The sequence below is a fragment of the Cavia porcellus genome, unplaced genomic scaffold (assembly GCF_034190915.1).
Source record: "Cavia porcellus strain 051 isolate PalLab524CR breed Dunkin Hartley unplaced genomic scaffold, mCavPor4.1 scaffold_22, whole genome shotgun sequence".
Taxonomy (NCBI): domain Eukaryota; kingdom Metazoa; phylum Chordata; class Mammalia; order Rodentia; family Caviidae; genus Cavia; species Cavia porcellus.
Genome location: NW_026947505.1, coordinates 14756429 through 14770623, shown reverse-complemented (window position 1 = coordinate 14770623; position 14195 = coordinate 14756429). Strand labels below are relative to the sequence as shown.

Sequence of the window (14195 nt, the reverse complement as noted above, 5' to 3'; positions counted from 1 at the left end):
GCCTTTGCAGAGGATGCTTCCAGATAGAACCATGAAAACCTGGACAGACGGGACTTTAGTCCACTTTCCTTGACTTTTATGAGGAAGATCTAACTGAAGAAGAGCATTATAACTTATAGACTGCTGTTCTGTGCTCATCTCTGGCCATTTCTGAGTTGATGTGGAAGCCAAACAGTACTGCCATAGAAAGTAAGTTTTTTTTCCTCAGATCCTCCGGGTCAAATGTTGCCATTTCTTAACGCTAATGGTGAGGTCTCTGGGATCTTTGGAAGTTTCCCATGGCACATCATGGGGCTTACGGAAAGAGATTAACCAGGTCTGGGATCCTTCTGAGGGTGGCTCTGCAGAAGGACAGAGACTCATGGGGCTGATTTCAGTCAGTGATTTGTATAATCACTACAAGTACTGCTGTCAAATAGCCCACAAAAGAAAAGAAGCTAAGGAAGGAAGGGAAAGGGAACAAAGCAATCACAATTGAGAAGAAGAAGGAAATTGTGGAGAAATATGAGTGGCTTTTGTGTAAACAATTTCACCAATATGCACAGCATGTCAAAATTCGCCATCTCCACAATCTTACAGAGAAAAGATCTGTATAAGGAAGCTAGTGTTGCTAAAAATGTCACTCTGGTTGGGGACTTAGTTCAGTGGTGCAGCGCCTACCTGTCAAGTGTGAGGCCCTGAGTTCAATTCCCCGTACCCCAACCCACCCCCAAAAAGGTGTTACATTAAGTCACAATCAAGAGTGTTAGACAAGGCAGAAGGCTATCGGTGTGGATAAATGAAAGGCAGATGGCCAGTTATATTGCCTGAGCCTATAATTTGTGAAAAAGCTGGGGCTAGCTATAAATGCAGATTTCACAAAGGATAATCCATTCATGAGTGATAATGGTGAAACCTTTTGTGTCAGTAAGGCGTGGTTTCACAATTTCAAAACGAGAACTGTGGTCTAGAGCATGTCTAGGCATGGTTGTGCGGCCAGTGCTGATACAAGGGTGGTTGAAAACTACACACACCACTTCAAAACGACAACACAGAAAAATGACTTTTGCTCTCATCAAGTTTTCAACTGTGATGAAACTGGCCTCTTCTGGAAGGGAATGCCCAGGAGAACATACAGTACATTATTCAGGAAGAGAAGAAAAATGCCAGGCCATAAGCCTGTGAAGGACAGGCTAGCCTTATTGCTAGATGCCAATGCAGGTGCCTCAGGATAAAGCCTCTCTTGGTTGATTGCCCTGAGACCCCAGGCCTCTTCAGAAAACATAAAGTCATGATGAATTGGCTCAGGGTCATGTGGAGATCTAACACAAAAGCCTGGGTAACAGGAGTACATTCTCTTGAGCAGATCAAGGAGGCTTTCTGTCCTGCTAAACACTATCTAGAGGACAGATGTTTACCATTCAAGGCTCTCCTTATCATGACAATGCTCCTGCTCACCCATGAGATCTGGAAGAGGAACTGGCTGAAGAATTCTCTCAGTCAAGTTCCTCCCACCTAATACAACTCCTGCACTGCAGCCTGTGGAGCAGCAGGTTATACTGAGTTTTCAGAAGCGATCCACCAAGAAGCTGCTCCTGCAGTGCTTGCAGGTGGTCTCAGATACAGGTGTAACCTTTAAAGAGTTCTGGAAGGAAAATTACATCCTTTCCGGTGTGGGTTAGTTGAGAAATCCTGGGCCACTGTTTATCTAAGGACCCTGACATCCACCTGGAACCACATGTAGCCTAAAATTACACAGGAGAGACTCTGAAGGGTACACAGAGGAGCCTCAGCCTTCCAGTGACCCTGTGCTAGACCACACTGTCATGACAGCAGAGCCTGCAGGCTTGCTGGTGGACAGTGGTCGAGTCCAGGAACTGGTGGAGGAACACTTGGGGAACTGCCTATGGAGGAACTGCACCAACTTCTGGCTGCCAGCAGAGAATGGCAGTGAGGAGCTTTCTGAACGGGTGGGTGGGGGGCATCAACAACCAGTTCGGCAAAGTTCTTCTTCTAAAATAAGGGAAATCCTGAAAAAATGCACAGAGTTTTAAACATTTGTAGAGACGGCCCACCAGACAGAGAAAAAGCCAATCGCTTATTTACTTGTTAATGACAAGGTCATTTCACACTCCAGACCAAAAAGGAAAGAAAGACACAGGCCAGTTTTTAGCTCTGAAAAGGCTGAGACCTAATGAGCCAGAAGCAAGGCCTAGTGGGCTGCAGACTCTCCCAAGAGAGAAAAGACACCCGAGAACACATTCCTGATGCTGTGGAGGAACTCTGCTTCCAAACAATGCCCACCTCCCACTTCATCCTCCCTTTCCACCAGCCAAAGATGTCAACTTGAAGGTGAGTGAAAGGGTTGTGGCCCAGACAGGACTCTGTAGTCAGGAAAGCCTCAACCTAAAGCAGGAGCCCCTATCTCCCCCACCTCTAGGAATTTACCTGTGATGTCATCTTCCCGACCCTGGAAATTTACCTATGGCACCAAACCTAGGACCAAAGAGCTACCTGTGCATCCCTAATGCCCCCCTTAGGTTCCACCCCACAACGAGGCTGCTTATGTGCCTCACTGCACGTGTTCTGCAGGAGAGATGGCCAGGGAGGTGCCGGTCATCTCTCTCCATATCCTCAGAAAAAAGGCTGCTTTTTTGTTTTATACTTCTCATCTTTTGGAAAGATTTTTCAGTGAGTACAGTATGAAACTGTTGTTTCTGGTAAACTAGGCACATTTTATATCTTCCCAGTGGATACACTGGGAAAACAGTTGGTGTTTCTGGTACATTATGCACATTATACAACCATTTTTATTATGAAAGGGTTGTTAAGGGGTGCTTTGGGAGGTTCAGAATGCAATATGGGTATTTCCATTCTTTCTCATGGGAAAAATAATCTTGACTTACAAACAGTTTGAGTTACAACCAGCCCTCAGAATGAACGAGTTTGTAAGTCAAGGGTCCACTGCTTGTGGAAACAGGATCCTTTCCATTTATGCTGATAATTAAAGACTGTGCTGATCAGTTTGTTAAGGCAGTAGAGGTAGAAGCTTATTTTTTCAGCATTAAAAAAATGCTTGGAAAGTTCCAAGTACAAACCTGGGTCTGTTATCTGCTGACTAAAATATGGCAGCTCTATTTCCACAGGCTTACCAAGGGGGTGACATTCGGAGCCCTCCCTTTTTCCACCCAGGCCCCAAGGCACGTGTTTCTAGATTACCTGAGTTTTCTCTCAGCAGAACTGATAGGATTATTTCCAAAAGATGAGAAGTATAAAACAAAAGAGGCCTTTATTCTGACAACAAGGAGAGAGAGAATCAGCACCCCTGACTGCTGCAGTCTGGCTTTCTGTCTGCGTGTGCAGTAATAGAAAACAACTCACCTAAGCGTGATATGGGCCATGCGTGAAGAAGGGCTGTTGGCCAACTGGGAAATAGGCTCAACTCACTCCCTAAGTTCAGAGACTCCACATACGCGACAAGAACGTGAGCCTGACTGTATCCTCTTTCCGGAAGTTTCTACAGGGCACCTGGAAGTTGGTTTAGACTATGGAGAGTAGATCGAGAGTGTCTGTGATGATCCTTTGTGATTGCTCCGCCAGTTCTGTTAACGGGTTTCCATTATTTGTGCCCTTCCTTTTCAGCTGGTTGCAGTGTTACCTGAGAATCTCCAGCCCAGGCCTGGAGACTTTTATGGGCTCCCCTGGGAGCCTGTATTGCTCACTACCTGTGTTGGAATCCTTGTGCTTGCGATTTTCTTGTGGAGGAATGTTTTTCCAGTGAGTGAATTAACTTGTTCTTTGACTTCTGAATATATTGAGGATTCTATTATCATTGGCCCTTTCAGTTACAAACATAAACAAATCAGTGGTTATAATTCAAGTTAGTTTTCTGAAATAATTTAATCTTGGTACTAGCAAAGATTTAAGAGCAAAGCTAACCATATCCACTTGTTAGTAGAATTGGTGACTCGTAAAGCCATCCTGAAAAGCAGTTTAATAATTCTATATATCATAAGCCTTTAAAATGGGATACAAAACAGGATAAGAAATATAAATTGCTTTTATATGGTATGATAACATCAGTAAGTGATCTTAAAGAAATACATTACATGTTAAGATTTTATACAAAGGTATTAGATGTAGTATTTAATAGAGTAATAACTTGGTGAAACCTAAATGATCTATATTAGGGAATATCATGTTTCACCTTATTTATATCCACAGAACAGAATATTAGGCTGCTGTATGTATTTCAAAGGCAGGGGGCAAAGAAGGTGTTCACGATTTAATGTGAAGTGGGAAAAGGGGAAACAGACCGTGAGGTACTGATGAACTGTGCTGTAGAAACATACAGGGCAAGAAATACAGTAAGATGGTAGAAACGTCCAGGCAAGATCAGGCAGAGTGGTGTGTGCATTCCTGCAGCCCTGGAGGAGAGGGAGGCTGAGACAGGAGAAGTGCAAGTTTGAGCCCAGCCTGGGCAACTTGGTCACTTAGCAAGAGCCTGTCTCAAGAAAAATGGGAAGGCTGAGAATGTAGTTCATTGTGAAGGCCCTGTCCCAGGTACCACCAAAAACAAGCCCAAAACAGCACCCTATGAAAGATTCCTGTGAGGACTTCTGGAATCTCACCGAACAGCTTCTTGGATGAAAGCACGCCTGGAAGGGTACGCAGAGTGTTTGGGGGTGAAAAGGTGCTGTTTCCCCTGCTCCTCTCCTTTGGTTCCCCTGCAGCTGCTACCCAGCAGGGCTCTCAGGCTCAGACCTGCAGCTTTACACCCTGCCCCTGGGCTCACTTCCTCCCACTCCCTGAGGTCACATGGCTCTGAGGGGACACTCCTGATCCTGGAGAGCACAGTCGCCCTCCCCCCACATGCCCCTCAGCTGGCCACTGCGCTCTGCTGTCCTATACTGTTTATAGCACTCGGAAGGAGAAGACAGAGTCTGCGTTACAGAGAAGTGCAGTGATCGCTGCTGTGGTATTTAATTAGTTGCAGTTTAGGATTTATGACCCCAGAAGGCACTGGGAGGAAGAACTGGGTCTGTGCTCTTCCTGGAAGCCTTTAGCTGTCATTTCTCTGTGTTCTTCTGGTGTCTTCCCTTCTGCTTAGATTTATTACTGTTTTTGTGGTCTGGGGAAATCAGATGATGAGGTGTATTAGATTATTTCTTAATTGAGTCAACAGATCACTTGAAATAGGGTTTCTGAGGTATCTTCCAGTGGGTGAGAGAGGCGTATCTTAGTGCAAAGGTTATGCTGGTAATCTCGCTCACAAGTCTTCCATATGGTCACCCATTTCTAGACTGCATGCTTGCCTTTGGGATTGTCAAGTAATTTTGAGTAAGTAAATCAATAATGTGTGTATTATAAAAACAAGCATTTCACTGTTGAAGCCAAATGCTCATCTCAGAAGCCTGGTGTTCACTTGGTCCTGGCACACAAGCCCGTGTGTAGCTGTGAAGTAAGACACGCTCCTTACTGTTCCTCTGTATCAGAGGCTATTTATAATACGTTTTTAATTGTATGGGTTTATTCTGAACTAAAGTTACTAAATTTTCACTTGGTTATGATCCTGACTTGTGTTAGGAACTATGTATTCCTTTTAATCAAATGTTTGACATCAAATTTCTCTCTTTTTCTTCTAGGTAAAGGAGAGAATATACCAAGGTAAATCTCTTCCTGTTGGTGTTTGGGAGGACTTTTAGGCAGGCTAGGAGCGACAGTGACTTTGGTGTCTGATTTGACTCACTAACTGCTCCACATTTTACTGTTGCTACTAACCATGGTATAGTGGGGAGGGTGATGGTACCGGCTGAGGTAGGAGATGTGGTGCAGGGGTGACTGCTTACTTGGAGCACACAGAGCGTGGCTGGACCACACAGGTGTGGAGAGAGGACAGTGTGTCTGTGCTAGGGACACCTCGGCCCCTATAGGTTTATCGGCACAGGAGCTCGAGAGACAGCAGTGCAGATCTGTAGCCTAAAGTTTCTTTTTCTCGTAGCAAATGACATTCATTTGAAGTGATCCGTTTTCAGAGAACAAGTGCCTTTTGTGAAAGGAGCCTCTCCAACTGTGTAACATTTTACTGTATCTCCTGCCTTTGCAGTAATTGATATCTCCTCAAAACAAGTATTACTATAGTTTTCTTAAAGTTTAACAGTGTCCTGTGCACTGTTGCTGTTAGCTTCGGGTCTCTCTGGACAGGCAGGTAGCTGTGCTAAGCCCTGTCTCTCACAGAGCCTCACAGGTGTCCTTGCTGCTGAGACACTGTGCAGCTCAGTTCCATTTAATGCTCCTAATAACCTGGCTATTTCCTCTTTTTAGTCACCGAACAGCAGATTGCCGAAAAGGTGAAGACTACCACAAAGGACAATGCACAACTTGCAGAAAAATTGTCAAGTTATGAACAGAAGGTAGAACCTCTCACGGGCCCTCCTCTAGCGCGTCTGTGGTGTAGCTCAGTTATTACGGTATTTTGAAGGCCTGTGTTCTCGCTTCATCATTTCCTCTGAGCCCTCCAGATCTTATGCACCATCATGTGTAAAAGGAACGCTCTGCTTGCTTCTTTGGAACAAGGTTTTACTAGCACAGTGACTTCTGTTACTTAGTTCTGAATGTGTTTTTTACATAGATCAATCAATCGCAGAGGCTTCTTCAGGAGACCAAGAATCAGAATAGGATTCTCTCTGAGGAAGCAATTAAATACAAGGTAAAAGTCCTTCTCTTTTGGGGATTATAGTCTAAAAACAAAAGCAAGCATTAATGCGTACTGTTACTTTTAATGTCTTTTCTTCTGGATAAAATCAAGGTGCTTGAAGAAAGCAAGGAATTTCTGGATGATACGGCCCGAACTCTTGGTGATATGTTAGAATGTGAGCGGCAACGCAACATGAAAAATCAGGATTTGGTGAGTTCTGCTGCTGCGTGTTACTACAGGTGTATTATTAGGTATTTCGTGAATCAGTTGAGCTGTTTCCATGCTGTTAACTCCATGAGACTAGGAATAACAGAAGTGAACATGCCTGTACCCACTTTGGGGGACTTTTAGTACTAATTCAGTAGAATGTTTTTATAGGCACGGGAAGTGTTTTGATCCTGAATCTTGGATAATTTCATAGTTGTGTCCTCCAGAACACACAGTCACTCAAAAATTGGTCCAGTTGAGTAATCTGTATAAACTGGTTTTATTTCACAGTGAACTCTGTGCCTTTCGAATAGTCTGCAAATCCCCTAAGCGGAAATGTAGTGAGGAGAGTTCTCATGCTTCCCACCTCCTGTGTGGCCTGGTCCTTTGCTCAGCACACACCTGGTGAATTGCCCATTTTCAGTCCTTTGTGCACCATGCTGTTTGGCAGGAAGTTATGACATACAACCTGCAGTTAAAAGAACGGTGGGTTAGGGTCACCCCTTGAGCCAGTATTGTCATAAATATTGAGAAATTTGGCACATGAGATTTTTCTATTCCCCCAGAAACACTTTTTTTTCTATTGTTTTATTTTGGTTTTGTCTTTTTGAGACTGGGTTCTGTTATGCAGTTCAGGCTGGCTGTGAACTCACCTTGTAGCCTAGGTTGGCCTTAAACTTTCCTGCCTCAGCTTCCTGAGTGCTGGGATTACAGGCATCCTCCACCATACCCAGCATTCTTACCATTTTTAATTCAGACAAGAACATAATTAAAGTGATCTTGGAGCTTTTTTTTTTTTTGGTGCCAGGGATCAAACTCACGTTTCAGTGCTTGGCGGGCAGGCATTTAATGCTGCTGAGCTAAATCTCCAGACCTTTTGGGGCTTGTTTTCCTGACACCAGAAAAAGCTGTTCATTTTCCGTGGTTTGCTTGAACATTTCTTTATTCTATGTCATGTGGTTACCCCAAAGCTTGAGGGTGCCATGAAACTCTTGACTTCAGTTTTTTCTCTCAGCTCTTTAAGCAGATTTTTTCCCCAGACCACGTTTAATCCCGATTTTACCTAAAACATAGTGGATAGTTTGGGGTACCTTGTAGTAACGTTTTTGTTCTTTAGCATATGTATCAGTGTTTCTCCCAAAGTCCTAATGCGTTCTGTGTATTCCTTGCTTCCGTGGCAGGTCCTGGAAAATGAGAAATCTGTGGAGAAGCTAAAGGAGGTTATTTCAATGAATGCCTCAGAATTTTCCAAGGTAAGGCTGCCCACACTCCCTGCCGGTGTCAGTGTCGAGACTCAGCTGCATGGAGCAGTGGTGACCTGATGAGTGCTGAGAGCCATGGAAGGCAGAGGCCGTGCATGATTGAGGGGCAGGGCTGGGGCCCCCTCCCTGGTGCGGCTCGTGAACAGTCGTGTTGTGCGTTAGCTTCAGGTCGCCCTGAATGAAGGCAAGTTGAGTGAGGAGAAAGTGAAGTCTGAGTGCCACCAGGTTCAGGAAGAAAACACAAGGCTGAAGAAGAAGAAGAAAGTGCAGATTTTGTAAATGTTTGGTCAGAGTGGGTGCAAAACCCAGCAACTTTAGTTCTGTCATCTTTTCTCATGAGGAGCTGCTTATGCAGGCCCCTGCAGCAAGCTGGGGAGCATCGAGTCTGTCCTCCCCAGCTTGCACCTTACTGAGGGCACAGGCTCCTTTTGTGTTTCTCGTGGATTTTCAATTCTGTAAATTGATGGCAGTTCTTGGCCCTTGTCTTGTTAGATACTAGTCATTACTTTGGCCTCAGCAAGGCCAGGGGTTGGCTTTTTAAACCTCAGATTTAAGGCTTTGCTAAGCCTCCTCTAACAGTTACTGCCTCACATTGGCCATAGGAAGGTTAGATCAGGGATCTGTGATCAACACACACACACTGAGGCCAGAAATCCCACAGCTAGCTGCCGGCAGTTCCCATGTGAATGGGTTATGTTCCTGCTAGGGGGATACACAGGATAGTCCCATTAGGTGGTAAGGACAGTCCTGCATGCCCTGCAGCGGTTCATGCCAGTGGGAATATGTTAAGCCCCAGCAATACATGCCCACGAATGCCACCTGGAAGTCAGGCATTTGAGTCAGCAAGCATTTTTCGGAAGGACTTGATGGATGGGGTCAGCTTCGTTGACAGCTCAGGGTGGAAGTCACACTCTGCAGTCCTGAACCAAGTCTTAGCCTCTGCGATGGGACAAGGAGGGACAGGACTCCTGCTTCCCCATCCCACTTGCATGGTCCTGTGCCTCTGTGGAATCCCCAGTCCGCAGGGACCCTTCCATGTGACTTTCAGCTACAGCAGGAAGTTGAAGACCAGAAGAAGCTGAACGCTAAACTCAGCCAGCGAATCAGGTCGTTGGAAAAGTCTCAGAGGGATCTGGAAGCCACTCTCCATGATAAGGATGATAGCATTGGTGTAAGTTACCCCAGCCGGCCCAGCCTGATCATGAACACTTGGAAAACAAACCCACTGTGAGGATGGAGAGGCTCTTAACTTCTGCTCACTTCTCTGCTAGGCTCTGAACACTGCATCATGCAGCTGAACCGGTTGGAGGAGAGGGGATCGGAATCTGAGGGTCCAGGTCCAGGCAGATGTGAGCCAGGTGAATTAGCCAAAGGAGAAGTGTGAGGTAAGACCAGCCCTAGCCCAAGGGCCCCTTTTTTTTTTTTTTACCAGGGATCTAAATCATGACCATGCACTCACCAGGCAGGTGCTTGTGCCACTGAGCTAAGTCCCCAGCCCTTCAAGGGCCCTTTTTTGTCTTCTTCTCTTTATTGTTATTTTAGACAAGGTCTCTCTGTAATGGCTGGCCTTGAAATCACTGTGTAGCCCACACTGGCCTCAAACCCACAGCAAAATTTCTACCTCAGTCTCCTAAGTATTTTTGTCTTTAAATCCATACATGGATACTGCTTCTCAGCTGAGTTTCTTCTTGCCCCGACTGACCCATGCAGCTCTTTAGGTTCTTAGTGTGAAGGACCACAAGAGGATGAGAAAATAGACAAATCTGGGGTCAGGTGGAGCCCTTACCCTCCTCATGGGAAGAAAGGAACTGGCCCCTCACTACAGGGGCGTTTATACATTTTAGCAACTTAATGTCATGTGACACCCTGTTGTCCTAGCAGCCCACTCTTCAGATTGTCTTGGGGCTTGGTGATCTCTGGGCTGAGGCAACTTCTTCACATGGCAACCCCAGGGACTCTTTGTTCTTGGGCCAGCCATGCCCTGGCCCTGCATGTGTTGTCAGTTTGCAGCTTCAATGGCTCCCAACATCTGCATAATTCATACTTATGTCTGGGTCACTGGGGTGCAGTAGCAACAGGCAAGTGGGGAAAGCTGCTTTTCCACCCCTTGAGAACTGGATGTGTACGCTGGAGCCTTTGCCTTTGTGTCAGCCTCTGTGCCAGAGAAGACACTCACTCAGGTTTCTGGAGATGACACACGGGTCCGTACTCATGGCCTCTGCTGTTCTGTGGTTCTCAGGCACTTGGCCAGGGTCACCTAGAGTGTGGGGATGGGGAGCCACAGCCCAGGCTGTGAGGGCAGAGGCTGGAGAATAGCAGGGTCTGAGATGAGGAAAGTGGTCAGGGTGCCACCCCAGCTGCAGAGGCTGCTCATAGTGTGAGTCTGGACACACGCAGGCCAGATCCCCCTAGACCATCATGAGGCAGAGCTAGGCTGTTTGCTCAGCCACAGGCCAGGTGGCATGCTGTCTTGGCAGGAGCTCACAAAATCTAAGGGTGCAGTTGTCATGAAAGTCAGTGTGTCAGTTCTGTTGGTGAATTGCTTTTCTTTACAGTGTTTGATGAGCATTAGTTTGGTTTTGTGGAAGTCAACAGTGTTAGAAACGGCACAGGAAGACACAGCCACACTTGTTCTCTTTGTAGGTGGGGAGAGTAAGATCAAGGCTCACATGCACTGGCTGATGGATGTCTCCCAGGTGAGTCCCTTCACAGAGCCTCCCAGGGGCCCGTGAGTCCTGACTGAGCCTTACTTTCAAGCCTGTGCCTCTCCCTCACAATTTTCAGACACATCCCACAATATCCGTATTTCAGAAAGATCTCCAACTCCTGCAGTTGAAGCTGAGAACCTCCCTGTCTGCCAAATGTGATCTGGAAGGTAGGTCCCTGACCGCATGGTGGTCAGGCTGAGTGCCGGCATGAATGAGGCAGGCATGCTGGGAGCCTGGTTCTGTGTCTTTGGCAGTGCCCTTGGTGACGTGTCTCACCTCCCAGACCAGATCGTGAAGCTAGGTGAGGACTGCGGCAGGCTGCAGGCGGACAAGGGCCGGCTGGAGGAGGAGTTTAGCATGCTGCAGCAGAAGGTGGAGGTCCTGAAGGAGCTGTCCCACCAGAAGGAGCTGGAGCTGCAGAAGTGAGTCCCAGAGATTTTGCCCAGTGTCTCATGCTGGCCATTCCTGTCACTTCTGATTGCCTAGCAGCTTTGATGTGCAGTGATCATAGAGGAAACTTGGGGCCCAGGGTCCTTCTGGTTTCCTGTGATGGCGACCTGAGGCTGCTCCTGCCTGTCCGCCGTCACCTTCATCCAGCTAGCAGTTGGGCCCAGCGTCCCTGCCTCTGTAGCCTCAGCTCCACTGCTTGTTTCTTAAAGCCTAGGGATTTGTCGAGGGCTCAGTGCAGCATCTTTGGCATTGTCCCCCATGTGTGGGTTGAAGGAGGGCAGCACTGGCCTCTGGGGCCCACATTTCGCTTTCTGGCTGGGGCCAAGGCTCCCGTCCACCCATTCGGCCTATCTTGTGTGCTTATCATGGCCTAGGTCTAGAGGAACAGCTCTTCCCTGACAGTATGGGGGAAGGGTGGGTAGACTCCGCCTATTGCTTTCCCAGCAGCTCTGCTGGACAATCCTGGCTTCCCTCGGGGTACACTCATCTCCCACACAGGCAGCTAGAGCCTGGCGCATGCTGTGCTCTTAGCTTGTTCTGTTTGCTGATTAGACAATTACAAGGAGAGGTGAGAGAATATAAGAACACAAGCAAATGGCCCAGAGCCTGGAGCTTGACTGCCCTCCTGAAACCCTGTGCCTGCTGCCGGGTGGGGAAGTGGCCTGTGGGCCAAGTTCAGCCCTGGCAGCTACCTTTCTCCTAGGATATTGAGTCATGCGGAATGTGCACAGCAGCAGCGAGAGCAGGCGCTGTCGGCTGTGGATGAGAAGGTGTTGCCGGCCACAGAGGAGGTGAAAACCTACAAGTGAGTGTGGCGTCCGAGACAGAGGAACTGGGCTGAGTTGCTTTGTTATATAGAAGAGATGGGCACAGAAGCACATGAGAAGCCCAAGAATGGAATGTATTTAACTCACACGGGGAGGGCTTTTACATTAACAGACCAAGGCTTGTTAACAGCGAAGCTCCTTTACAGATGTGTCCTGTGCCCATTTTTAGGAAATTGGCCTGCTTCTGTCACACATCCACACCCACCAGAGTCTCAGTGCTCCGACAGACCGGGGGCAGCATTTTGAGTCATTTCTTGTGGCTATAATTTGAGGGGAAAACCTTTTTTTTTTATCAGTACTGGGGATCAAACTTAGGACCGCCCGCTTGCAAGGCAGGTGCTTATGCTGCTGAGCTAAATCCCCAGCCTCTGATGGGAAAACTTTATGGGGAAGGTAGCCTTAGCCAGATTATTTTGAGAATGTTATTCAAGGACAGTTAAGGAAATTGACAAGTTGTCAACTCATAATCTCTAGGCATTAAATGAAAAATCAGGAAACTGAGGTTCACACTGCACTCATCACATTATGAAATGTTTCTGTATGATGAAGTCTTTAAAGGTCAGACATGGTCAGATTGTTTCAGAATTTATTTGATTCTAACTGCTAAGTATTATTTTTAGGTGGCGAATCGGTGAGGTGGAAGCAGAATTAGAGAAAATGGAGCGCTCATTTAAAAACCAGGCAAGGAATAGAGTGCGCTATGGTGACAGCATCCGTTAATCCCCCACACAGGAGTCATGGAGGGCTGCAGCCCCGGTGACTGGTCCCTCAACCTGCTTCTTGCCCTGTTCTCTTGCAGCTTGCTACTGAGAAGAAAAAAGCCCATGAGAACTGAATAAGAGCCTCCTCCTCCTGGCCTTGCCTCGCCCTCTCCAGCTTCACTCAGCCACTGTGCTGAGCTGGCCTCTCTGTCTCCACAGCTCAAAGCCCGAAATGCAGAGTGCCTGGTGGCAGATGAAAAGCGGCAGGCCGCCAACCTGTGGCAGAGGTTAGCAGCGCTTGGCTCGATGAGTGGCGCCCATGTTTCAGCCCACTCAGGGTGGCTATGGCCACCCCCAGCCCTACTGTGTCTGTGTGCAGGCTGGTGGAAATTACCCAGAAGCTGGATATGCTTAAAGAGGAGCCTGGGATCATTAAGTGGATGCCGGACTGTCCTGGAGTGCAGAATGTGCCCCACAGAGGTGGGCACTCTGTCCTTCTGAGTGGGGCTTGGGGAACTTAGCCACTGCAGAGAAGTGGTAACCAGCGCATGTGTTGTCTCCGCAGGTCCCCTGAGCAAGAAGGGCTCCTTTGGCCCATCCCCTGTGAGTGGCGGTGAGTGCTCCCCACCCCCAGGCGCAGAGCCCCCTGGATGGCCGCCATCTGCGAGCCTGAACTTGGCATGCCGTGACATTGCGAGAGCCGACTTCGGTGAGCCTCTCCAGGGCCTCTAGTCCTGGACTCAGGGACACCATGCTGCCTTGCCCTGGGCATGGTTCCCTGAGCTCTGGTACAGAGCCCAGGCACTCCCGGCTTGGGTTTCCACTTAGCCCTGGGCCCTGTGCAGGCCCACCTCCATTGCAGTGCAGGAGCAGGGTCCTGGGAGCAGTCGCCCACCCCATCACTCCCAACCCTCTCTGGCTGTGGCATTGCAGAGGCTGCAGTGTCACCCTCTCCCTCTCTGCACAGTGTTCAATGAGTGGGCGCACTTTTGTCACCACTCACCTCCGGGCCACCAGGGACGGCTCCTGAGCTAGGCAGGTCTGAATGTTACTGGTTCTGTGTGCTGCTCCCAAATCATATGGCGGCTGTGTGCGGGCTCAGTCTTCTGTGGCCCTGTCTTCCTCCTCCACAGCCTGAGACCTAAAGCAGCCTCCACCTCTGGCTTGGGTTGCCACAGCGCAGCTTTCCCAGCTCCCCAGGTCTGTGAAGTGCTGACCAGGTGGAGCCCGCGCAGGCTCAGAGGCCTCCTTCGACAACCCCACCCCCACCCCCACTTGACGCCTGCTCAGTGAGCCTGGTACCTCTGGCTCCACTCCAGGGCTCCCTGGCCTCCTGCCTCCCACGGGCCTTGCAGCTGCCTGTC

General features: G+C 48.2%; 1 protein-coding gene across 1 annotated transcript; it reads left to right on the top strand.

Moving 5' to 3' along the window:
- Positions 1 to 6815: 6815 nt before the first annotated feature.
- Positions 6816 to 9376, top strand: LOC134472157 (transport and Golgi organization protein 1 homolog). The gene is made up of 3 exons (XM_063233307.1): positions 6816 to 6886; positions 8065 to 8136; positions 9194 to 9376. Exons 1-3 carry the CDS (start codon positions 6842 to 6844, stop codon positions 9374 to 9376), a joined length of 300 nt encoding a protein of 99 aa, XP_063089377.1. The 5' UTR covers positions 6816 to 6841.
- The last annotated feature ends 4819 nt before the right edge of the window (positions 9377 to 14195 follow it).

What these genes read in the sequence shown, in the direction of transcription:
- LOC134472157 (XM_063233307.1), top strand. Translation starts at nt 6,842, where the DNA reads ATGTTAGAATGTGAGCGGCAACGCAACATGAAAAATCAGGATTTG. An exon ending in ACATGAAAAATCAGGATTTG is followed by an intron (nt 6,887 to 8,064) that starts GTGAGTTCTGCT and finishes CTTCCGTGGCAG; the next exon opens with GTCCTGGAAAATGAGAAATC. An exon ending in ATGCCTCAGAATTTTCCAAG is followed by an intron (nt 8,137 to 9,193) that starts GTAAGGCTGCCC and finishes TGTGACTTTCAG; the next exon opens with CTACAGCAGGAAGTTGAAGA.